Genomic DNA, 11,446 nt, shown 5'->3' with positions numbered 1-11,446 from the left:
TGGATTCCCAGTCAGCAGGACTGGATGGCCCACGGCCTAAGAACCAGTCCCAGGTGATTGCTATGACCTGACTAATTAGAGGACCGCTGCACATTGAGGATAAACTAACATTCCCTTCTATACTGTCTACATGTGTGTCTCCATGTCCCAAGATTCTAGAAAAATACAAACCAACCAACTGAGAGAAAACAGATGAGTGTGCCTGGCATAGTTTTGTACCTTAGTAATCACACTTAGGAAGGTGATCTGGGGCTCTATAGCAAATCAATGTCACACACACACACACACACACACACAAACACACACACACACAGAGTAGACCAGAGGTTCCTGGGGGAGAGGAGGGTAGGACTGGCAGGGAGAGATGAAAGATAATGTTAGGAGCTGGTTTTACAAGTGTATGCATTTGTCAAAGGGTAATATGCACAGTGTATTGCATGCCACTTATACCTTGTTTATGTGCATTTTATGGACTATTGCTTACACCATTGCTAAGAGAAAAGTTTAGACAAAACATCCCATTGGGGTCAGGAGTTTGGCTTAGTAGTAGAGTGCTTGCCTAGCATGCATGAAGACCTGGGTTTGATTCCTCAGTATCACATACATAGAAAAAGCCAGAAGTGGTGTTGTGGCTTACGTGTTAGAGCTCAAGCCTTAAGAAGGTCCAAGAACAAGTGTTCAGGCCCTGAGTTCAAGCAGAACTCTCTCTCTCTCTCTCTCTCTCTCTCTCTCTCTCTCTCTCTCTCTCTCTCTCTCTCTCTCTCTCTCCCTCCCTCCCTCCCTCCCTCCCTCCCTCCCTCCCTCTCTCTCTCTCTCTCTCTCTCTCTCTCTCTCTCTCTCTCTCTCTCTCTCTCTCTCTCTCTCTCTCTCTTTCACACACACGCACACACACACACACACAAAAAAAAATTCTCTTATATTCTTTTATGTGTGCTTCCGTCTTTCCTTTGCCTCTTAAATGCTCAACCCCTCTTGCCTGGAGAATTTGTCTGAAGTGCTATTTACTGCTTTCTGTCTGACAGGAGGATTGATTAGCTCTCGGGTTGGAGTGAGGACAGAAGGAAACCTCTGAGTCAGTCTCATAGAGAATTTATGACCCACGCCTGGGGTCATAAGCTGGCAGATATTGCCACGGAGCTGTCTAGATCTAAACACTCTGATCCTGGAGCAGCTGGAAGGCTTTGTTGATATTTATAGCCAAACCATAACTCTTGGAAAACAATGACCTCCCTTTTAGTGAAAAAGCTTTAGTTTCAGGTGTTATACTAATTATCAAAGTCTGGTCCTCACTGAAGACCAAGGTGGCTGAAGTCTGTAGATAGTGACTCTGGAAAATAGCTTTTAGTTAGTGGTTGTTATGTCAGCTAATCACACTAGAAGCTTGGCAATCTGGGCAAACAACTGTTCAGGAAGAGATAGAAGCAAACTCACTCAACTGAACCATCCACACTGTTGGTCTTGAGGTACACTGGGCATAAACAGAGCCACTAAAAACATGTCTCTCCTTTCTCCATTCTCTGTACAAATATCTTTTTACAAATATCTGTGTAAGTCCGTAGGAAGATAACGTCACACTAAACCCATCTTTCACAATGAAATAAAGACAAAAACACATTTGAAGGGTAGGGGGCGTGACTGAAATGGTAGAGTATCTGCCTAGCAAACTCAAGGATCTGAATTCAAACCCTAGTACCATAAAAAAAAAATTTTCTGGAAAAGTAATGAAAAGAAAAAAATAGAAATAGCATTCTCTTTGACGATTCGTTTAAACCAAAAGCAATGGGGAAAGTTAAAATACTTGTGTATGTATATCCATGGGCACCTAAAATGATGCAGCTTTTGTGTAACAGTGTGGTGGTTCCTTGAAAAATTACAATTATTCTTCAATCCAGAAACTCCATTTTACTTGTTTTACAAACAAGATGTGTTAGCCTTGGCATGTTCCTAATAACAGCCATGATGACAGCTGCCCAGTGGGAGATACCCAAGTGTTCACAGACAGGATGGGTAAACACAAGCAGAATGCATACTATGGAATATTACTCATCCTTGAAAAAATATGAAAATTCTGACACCTGTTACACTGTAGTTGAACCCTTGAGGACATTTTGCTCAATGACTCAGCCACAACTACTATGACTCCATTTGTATCAGGTACTTAGAGTAGTTAAATTCATAGAGATAAAGTAGAACAATGGTTGTTTGGGGGTAGAGAGGACTGGAAAGTTACTATTGAGAGGATGGAGGTTCAGGGTCAACCCTGACAAAAAGCAGGACTATCTCAACCAACAAGACAGGGACAACAGCACCTGGGTACAATGGTATCCAGCTGTTGAGCAAAAATTCCAGGGCATGGTTGAAGAGTTGAAAAATCGATACTATACACACATGTATACATATATACATATATACATATGTGTGTGTGTGTGTGTGTGTGTATGTCTGAGTATAACACTCAAGCAGTGGAATGCCTGCTTAGTAAGCATGAGAGTCCAGTACTACAAAAAAAAAAGTAAAAGGAGAAAGAGAAAGAGAGAGGGGGGGGAGAGAGAAAGAGAGAGAGATCACATGCGTGTGGGTGATGGGGTGAATGAATAAGGGCTGACAACAGTGGCTTGTACTTGTAACCTCAGCTCCCTGGAAGACAAGAGATAGGATGACTTAAAGTTTAAAGTTAGAACAGGCAAAAACAATTATCAAGACCCTGTGTCATCACTGTGTGAATGTCTAAAGTCCTGTATGATTTATCATGTCCAAGAGTATTTTTTTTGTCTTTTACCTCCAATGGGTTTACTTGTAGATTTCGAGGCATATTCTAGTTGCCACAAATGAGGGAAGCCATGCAACCTACGTTTCTTTGGGTCTGGCTTACTTCACACATAGTGAAACCAAAGGAGGATATTCTTAGGAGAGGATCACAAAGGGTCAATAATATGTGCTTATGATCATAGAAAATGATTTTACCCAGATCTCTAAGAAATGGAAACATGAGAATTTATGTGATTTTCTGGTTTTCCCCCTACTTTGTTGTTGTTTTTTGATTTCTGTACCTTTCATCTTGTACGTAAGCTTATCTGTTTGGGGAAGGGTCGGGGGGGCACAGAAATGGCTGGACAAAGGGTAAACAAAGGCAGCAGTGATACCAGGCACTACGTTGAACATGAACTATACAACTTGTGGGGGAGGGGGTTGGGAAGAAAAAAACTGGGGAGAAAACAAGGGAAGATGTGAAACTGCTCAAAATGAAATGTATTCATTACCTGACTTATGTAATTGTAACCCCTTTACAGTAACATTTTTTTAAAAAAGCTTTCTGTTAAGCTCTTTAAGTAAAAAAAAAAAATGGATGTTGCCAACTATAAAAGAAATGTTTTCATTAAGAAAACATTTTAAAAAAAAGACCATTTCAAAGAACAAGCCTGGCCTGGCAGTGCAGTTTGCCATCCCAGCACCTAGATAGAAAGCTCTTAGTCCAACATTAATTCAAAGCAGAAACCCCAGAAGATCCTATCTGAAAAAGAAGCACTGCAAAAAGAGCAAAAGGTATGGCTCAAATGATAGAACTCTTGGGTCCTGAGTTTAAATCCCATTATGAAATGAAAACAAGAAATGGAAGAAAGAAGAAATGTAAAGAAAGTTTTGTTAAATATTTATTAATAATAATAATAATAATTAGTGCTGGTCCTAGAGCTTCAACTTTGGAGTCTTTGAGCTTTCGTGGGCAAAGCCAGTGGTTTACACTCTGCTTGCAGCTTTATGGTGGTTAATTGGAGATAAGAATCTCGTGGCCTTTTTCTGCCAGGGCTTTCTTTAAACTGTGATCTTCAGATCTCAGCCTCTTGAGTGGCCAGATTTTATAGGCGAGACCCACTGGTCCCCGGTATGCAATTTGTAAAAGAGTAAAAAAAATCATCGCCACTTAAGTATTAACAACAACAACAAAATAAATGTCAAATATTTTAACCAGGAAAGCGGTGTGATGTCACAAGCAGGTCCAGGGACAATGCAAACAACTCCTGTGTGGGACAAAACAAACACTAAACTGAATTTACAAATCAGTGCCAAAAGTAGCTCTCCTCCGCCCCCCCCCCCCCCCCATCTAAAGTGTTTTTACAGGGCTGAAAATAGAAAAGCCACGTGTCACCGGTCCGTCCAGGAATGCAGTCCAGGAATGCACTCGCCTTGACTAGGTTAACTTAAAGTTAACCCAGAGCTGGAGCCTTCATTAAGCGAGTGAAAGGATGTTTAGCAAGCAGCGTGATGGCAACTTCTGGGGACCCACTTCTCTTCCGATGGGGCCTTTGGTGTCCATCTGCCCAAAGCATCCCAGGCCCCGGGCTTCTCCCGCTCCAGCGAGGGTGGCGCACAACCGAAGGCTATGGGGGAGCCGGCTGGGAGGGGACGGACCAGCCGTGTCCACCGGGCAGAGACTGAGAATGGGGGGAAATGGGGGACACCGCGCCGCCACCCAGCAGGTGTGGGGGGCAGGTGGGGCGGTGAGCGGCGCCGCCCCTTTCTTTCCCCGCCCCTGGCCCGCTGGGCGGCCGAGGGCGGTCCAGGGGAGCCTGGACGGGGAGACCTTTGCTCCCCGGCCTCGGAGCCACCGGTGCAGGGCGGAGCGGAGCGGAGGGCCCGGCCGAGGGGTGCGGCGTCCGAGTCGCCGGGTCGCCGCCTGCGCGCCCCTCCCAGCGAGCTGGGCTTGGCCGCCAGGGGCCGCACCCGGGCGAGCGGTTTCGGCCCTACCTGAGCGCCGGTTTCGATTGGGGACCGCGGTGCCCTAGCGGGAGGGCGGAGCGGCCCGGACTCTAGGGGAGGACTAAGGGCGAGCGGAGGAGCAGGGAGACACCGATCAGCCAGCCCGGAGACCTCGGAGAGCATCCCGTCCCCCGCTACTCAATCGGGGCCAGACGCTGCCTTCGGGGAGCTCGGAGAAGGCGGCCGGGGCGCGAGGCGTGCGTCTCGGCCCCCTCCCCTCCCCAGGATGCGGACGCCGGTGGTCATGACGCTGGGCCTGGTGCTGTCGCCCTGCGGGCTGCTGTTCAACCTGATCAGCACTCTGGCCCCTGGCTGGCGGCTGGTGAAGGGTTTCCTGGACCAGCCCGTGGACGTGGTGCTGTTCCAGGGCCTGTGGGACATCTGCCGCGAGCAGAGCAGCCGCGAGCGCCAGTGCGGCCAGCCGGACGAGTGGGGCTACTTCGAGACACAGCCGGTGCTCGTGGCGCGCGCGCTGATGGTCACCTCGCTGGCCGTCACGGCGCTCGGGCTGCTGCTGGCGTCGCTGGGCGTGCGCTGCTGGCAGGACGAGCCCCACTACGCGCTGGCCGGCCTGTCGGGCGTCGTGCTCTTCCTCGCGGGGCTCTTCAGCCTCATCCCCGTGTCCTGGTACACGCACTTCCTGGGGGACCGCAACGTGCTGCCCGCCCCCGCCAGCCCAGTCACCGTGCAGGTGAGTTACAGCTTGGTGCTGGGCTACCTGGGCAGCTGCCTGCTGCTGCTCGGAGGCTTCTCGCTGGCGCTCAGCTGGGCGCCCTGGTGCGCGGAGCTGCGGCGCCGCCGCCGCAAGGCGCCCTCCGCCGGCCCGCGCCGCGCCAGCATCAGCACCGTCTACGTGGACTGGCCCGAGCCCGCGCTGCCACCCGCCATCAAGTACTACAGCGGGGGGCAGCACCGCCCGCGGCCCGCCCAGCAAGGCGCCCCCGCCGGACTCAAGGTGGGCTTCCCCATGCCGCGGCCCCCGCCCAAGGCCTACTCCAACCCCACGGACGTGCTCGACGGGGAGCGGGAGCCCGGCGCCGCCACCGCCGCCTCCCAGGGCGCCTCCTCCCGCAGTACGCGGCCCTGCCACAGCCCGCTGCCCTGCGACTCAGACCTGTAGACGTCTCGCCGGGGTCCTCGCCCCGGCTCCCGGCCCGGGCTCCGTCCAGAAGCGCAGGGCTGGACGATGTGCCTCGCCGCCGCCGTCCGCGGCTCTCCCGGCTCCAGCGAGACTCTGGGGACGCGTATTTGAGGCTAGGCTCCGCTGTCTTTCACCTGTCCGGAGGCATCGGGTCTTCCTGCGGAGTGACCAGCTTCCCGGAGGCTGAAGGAGCCCTGGAGCGCGGGAGGTGTTTTGGATCTACTGGACCAGGGACGATGGCAACAACGAGGCTCCAACGAAACCCCCCAAAACGCGGCACGTTGCTGGGGACCCACGTCTGTAATCGTAGCTGCTCCACAGGCCGGGAGTTCTGAGAATCACGGTTCTAAGCCAGACCAAGCAGGAAGTCTGAGAACACCATTTCACCACCCAAAAGACTAGAATGCAGCTGTGGTGCAAATGGTAGGGTGCTAGCCTTGAGTAAAAAAATAAAAATAAATAAAAAAAACCGCAGGAGAGCTTCCCGGACAAGTTCAAGTTCCAGCACTGGCATACATGCACACACCACAGTATTCTAAACTACGGATGAATTTTACGCTAATATTATTGTGTTCTTTTCTGCTTTCTCACTCATGCAAGTTTTAGAACTCTAAAACGCTCCAGAGGCCAACCTGTAACTATCTGCCTGTGTTTGAGGCTCTTAAACTTAGGGCCACACAAAGATGGAGCAGACTTAGTGGTTTAAATAAATTGAAATAACTTGGTTAACTCGAATTTACATTTCTTTATATATACATAGACTGAGGTAGGAGGACAAAACCCTGCAGGATTTAACTTGTTTTCAATCACTTATTTTGGTGAGGAAATTGAGATGGTTCCAGTTTCTTTTCTAGAGGCCAAAAGAATGAAGACATTGCACTATATTGTTCTGTTCCATGGGTACCGCACAGCAAACAGTAGACTGAATATTTTCTTAAAAATGGAGCCTGTTAGTCACATTTGATTAAAGTTCACGTATCTATGTGTTATTTATAAATAAACGTTTTAAAACATCACTTTTAATCTGCTCACAAAAACTTATTTGTCTCCAACCACACCTTGGGGAGTTTCCCAGTAATTTCTTGGCTGTCTGGGCACCATTTCTGAAATCCAGCACTCAGATCTTTACACTTCTCTGCATAAGATTACTAAAAAGAGCCAAGGGGCCCCACTTCAATCCCTGGTTGCTTTGTTTTCTGTGCAAGCCAAGACTATTGTCAACAAAGAAAAACTAGGAGTACCAGTTTCCATTTGAGGCAGAAATCTTTACCACTTCTTGCCCTGGTGCTCAAAGTCACAGATAGGTCATGTTCCATGACAGACAAGTTTTCACAGGGCTGGTTTTTATTCCAAGGTATTGATTTGAAGGTGCTTTCATTGAGTTGTATCTCACCTTCCAAACCTACACTTGAGAAGTATAAATGGTCACTCCAATAGGTTCCAGCAAGATAGCTGTGATAGAACTAACTAAAGAGCACATGCAGTTTGTACAGTGGATGTTACATCAGTTCACATCTCCTGCTATTTTGTAGTGTGATCACCTCACCCATTATATTTATTTATTTATTTATTCTCCTAGTTGTGGGGCTTGAATTCACGCCTGAGCACTGTCCTTGGACTTTTCTCAAGGCTAGAGCCCTACCACTTGAGCCACAACACCACTTTCAGCTTTTTTTTTTTTTCTCTATGTATGTGGTACCCAGCAATTGAACCTGGGTCTTCCTGCATGGTAGGCAAGCACTCTATTACTAGGCCAAACTCCCAGCCCCACCATTTTAATTTTGAGATACAAGTCTAATGTAGAGGTGGATCACTTTCTGATCTGGTGTGTGTGTGTGTGTGTGTGTGTGTGTGTGTGTGTGTGTGTGTGTGTGTGTGTGTGTGCTGTTACTGGGGTTTCAATTCAGAGCTTGGGGGCCCTGTCCCCCTAGCTTTTTTGCTCATGGCTAGAGCTCTGCCATTTGAGCCACAGCTCCACTTCTGGCTTTTTGCTGATTAATTGGGGAGTCTTGTGGACTTTCTTGCCCTGGTGGGTTTTGAATCAAAATTCTCAGATCTCAGCACGTGGTGATTGTCTTTCAAATGTGGATTCTGCCTCCCTGAGTGTGGAGCCCTAAAGTTGATCTCCTAGGTGGCTCCCAGCAAAGGCCAGTGTTGGTGGTGATGGGCTCCACTGGAGGTGCCAGGCCTTAGGTGATACTCTGGTGCATTTAAATTTTAGTTTCAACTAATCATAACTAGTTAATGTGACCTTTGAGCCCCCTGTCACCTGGAAGTTTTTTTAGAGTTTGCTATATGGAAATGAGACAGAAAGTAGAGAGGCACTGGGAATATTTCAGCTAATCTTTTGAAAGACAGAAATTAGGGGTTTGAGAAATCAGAACCCAGCAGACAGTATAAGACTCTGAGTTTCTGTCTGGTCCTGACTTCCCCACCCCCACAATTAATTATTTTCCACTGGCTTATATGAGAAACACCTTTACTCTCAGGATTAAGACTTCCTTATTTTTTATTTCTCTTTCTCTTTCCTTTCTTTTTCTTTCTTTCTTTCTTTTTTTTGCCAGTATTGGGCTTGAACTCAGGGCTTGGGCACTGTCCTTGGGCTTTCTCAAGGCTAGCCCCTTTACCACTTGAGCCATAGCACCACTTCCAGCTTTGTCTGTATACATGGAACCCAGGGCTTCATGCATGATAAGCAGGCAATCTATCACTAGACCACGCTCCCGGGACCCCTTATTGAGTTTTTAAACTCAGTCTTTTTGACCACTCTAAAGAAATATTCCTTTAAAAAATTCTTCTTTTTGCTCTAAAGGACAACATGAGGGAGATGGCAGCCTGTGTGGGTGGAAAGGTCACTCTCTGCAGAACATACTGAGAGTGGGCTTGAGACACGATGCTGGAGGAGGCAGAGGCTCAGGCGGAGTCTCCAGTGTGGGTGAGAATCTGTACTAAAGTGATACTGGCCAGCCATGAAAGCAAACTGCAGTGAGCCCACCTACATAAGTAGTTTTGCCACCTCGCCTCAGGCTCTTCCATCCGAGATTCCCCATCACACCCACTTCCACTCTCCTAATCCACTCAGGAATGATGTGTCCCCATTTAATCTGTAAAGTCTTTCTAGCATTACTCAAGTTTGCCTAGAAATCTAAAGGACCTGGGAAGGTCTGACAGGAAGCTGTTTCCACAGCTGCTCTGCCTCTGTTCCAGTCTAGCTCTGCTAGGCTGTGGCCCTCATTAAGCAGGGGTGTGGTTTATCCACCCTGGAAGACTGGCAGGTGCTCCCAAAGCCACTCTCCTGTCTCCATTGCATAATCTCTGCTGTTAGCACCAGATAGCATTTTCCAACACATCTGTGGACACACCGTGGGAAAATAAGCACTTAGAGGAGAGAGAGATGGTGCACACATAAATGAGGAAGAGTGAACCAGGATAAAGGGATTGAGGGGAAGGGGTGTTGTTTTAGGAAACATGGTCAGAAAACTGAAAGCAGGGAGATGCAAAGAATCCAGGGAGGGAAGAGCAAAATACAAACACATGTAGCACATGGGCACAGACATGTCTTGTTGTTTTTATCTTTTTGCCAGTACTGGGGTTTGAACTCAGGGCTTTATGCTTGCTGGAATTTCTTGTTCTCCTGATATGCTACCATTTGAATTATGCCTCCACTCTGAATTTTTTGTTGGTAAATTTGGAGATATTGTCTCTTGAACTTTTTTGCCTGGGCTGATTTCAAACTATAATCTTCCAGAGCTCAACCTCCTAAGTAGCTAGGATCACAGGTATAAGGCACCAGCAGCTAGCCTGTGTGTGTGTGTGTGTGTGTGTGTGTGTGTACAGGGGCTTGAACACACAACCTTACACTCTCAGTCAGCTTTTCCACTCAGACTTGGAGTTTTATTTGAGCCACACCTTCTAGTTCCAGCACTTTGGTGATTAATTGCAGGTAAGAGTAGCAGATTTGTCTACCCAGACTGGCTTTCAACCATGATCTACAAATCTCAGCTTCCAGAGGTGCTTTGGTTTTAGCTCTAACTTTGATATTCTGAGGATGACAGTTGAGGATTGCATGAGGCTTAGAGGAGACAAAGGTAATTGAACTGTGGGGGCTGGGAAGCCTAATGACCTATGAATACTAGAAGTTGGTTGGAGAGCAAGAAACTCCAAATTCTAACTTTTCATATCTCTGAGTTCCACAAAGCCACCAGGAATTAAAATAGTAAGAACTCAATGCTTCCTTCCCACTATCCAGGATCCCATGGCTTCTATTTGTTTCCCAAAGATAAGCACAAAGAATCGAACTCCTAACTGCTAGCCATAGACATAGAAGGTCAAAGTCTGTGTAGTCATGTTAAAGCCAACTTAAGGTGTTGAGTCCATGAGAATGGAAAGTCCATGAGAAGCTTTTCCACTTAACCACCAAAACTAGAAGTAGAGTGTGGCTCAAGTGGTAAAGCATTAGCCTTGAGCTCAAGACCTCAAGGGCAGTGCCCAGGCTCTGAGTTCAAGCCCCAGGACACACACACACACACACACACACACACACACACACACACACACACACACACAGCATCGTTTATTTTATACATTACCTATAGGCCAGGAGTTCTCACCAGACTTCTTGGCCTACACAAACTCACTCTGAAAGACACTGAATATAAAAGAAAAGATTCAAGCAAGGAAAAAATTTCAAGTCAAGTCGGGTTTCTTACTATGTAGAGTCATGCTATTGGACTCAGGTGCTGTGTTGAGCTATTCTGGCACTGAGAGTAAAGGTTCAATACCAAGTGATGTGCCAAAGATGCTACAACCAAGTTCAAGACCAGACTCTTGCTTTGTAACTTTTTCTACTATCACAAATTTCATGCTTTTTATTCTTTCCTTGGGTGTAAACACAATAGAAACCTGGGAAGACAAGCAGGCATATTAGCAGGCCAAACAATGTGTGGTTCCCCAGCAGGCTAGAGTTAGCTGAGAGCAATCCTGGAGTGTATCCTCTTTGCACTGCTAACTACAGCATCACAAACTTCATTATAAATAAGAGTTACACAAATCATGTTTCCATAACTATAAAGTATAGTTGCTTGTTCTTTTTCATTCAGGATTGAATGACATCATAAGAAAATCTTGTCATAAATTCTAAGTTCCAATGTGTACTAACTTAGTAAAGTACACATGAGAAATAACACTTGAACACTTGGCACTTTGCAGAAACTTAGCTTTTCTACTAAAAGCATGGAGGTCACAATGTTTGATAAAATAGGAAATATACTCTGTAGTTGAACTAGCTCAAAGTTAGCCCCGGAGTGAACATGCAAATATAGAACTTCTAACTAGTACTTGGTAGACACCCTAAATTAGAAAACACTGTAGCTGAGTCCTAACCTAAGCTATGCAGAGACAGAGCTCTGACCATATCTATGAATATTCAGTTTTTGAAACTCATTAACAAACCCAGACAAATTTTTCCAATTTAAAAATTAGTTTAACAAGTAATTACCATGTACCACAAATTGTTAAGGAAGTTAAAACAGCACACAATAGAAGGCATAA

At 46.8% G+C, this 11,446-nt stretch overlaps 1 protein-coding gene across 1 annotated transcript; it reads left to right on the top strand.

The window, feature by feature from the left end:
- Positions 1–4,789: 4,789 nt before the first annotated feature.
- Positions 4,790–6,531, top strand: Cldn23 (claudin 23). Its single transcript, XM_090353760.1, has one exon. The coding sequence runs from the start codon at positions 4,982–4,984 to the stop codon at positions 5,873–5,875; it is 894 nt and encodes a 297-aa protein (XP_090209886.1). The 5' UTR covers positions 4,790–4,981; the 3' UTR covers positions 5,876–6,531.
- The last annotated feature ends 4,915 nt before the right edge of the window (positions 6,532–11,446 follow it).

Source organism: Megascapheus bottae, chromosome 20 (genome assembly GCF_031878675.1).
Source record: "Megascapheus bottae isolate mThoBot1 chromosome 20, mThoBot2.hap1, whole genome shotgun sequence".
Lineage (NCBI taxonomy): Eukaryota > Metazoa > Chordata > Mammalia > Rodentia > Geomyidae > Megascapheus > Megascapheus bottae.
Note: the sequence above shows the minus strand (reverse complement) of the source record. Positions and strands in the feature narration are given on the sequence as shown.

Bases quoted from the DNA above. Each gene is read 5' to 3' on its own strand.
- Cldn23 (XM_090353760.1), top strand. From the start codon at position 4,982: ATGCGGACGCCGGTGGTCATGACGCTGGGCCTGGTGCTGTCGCCCTGC.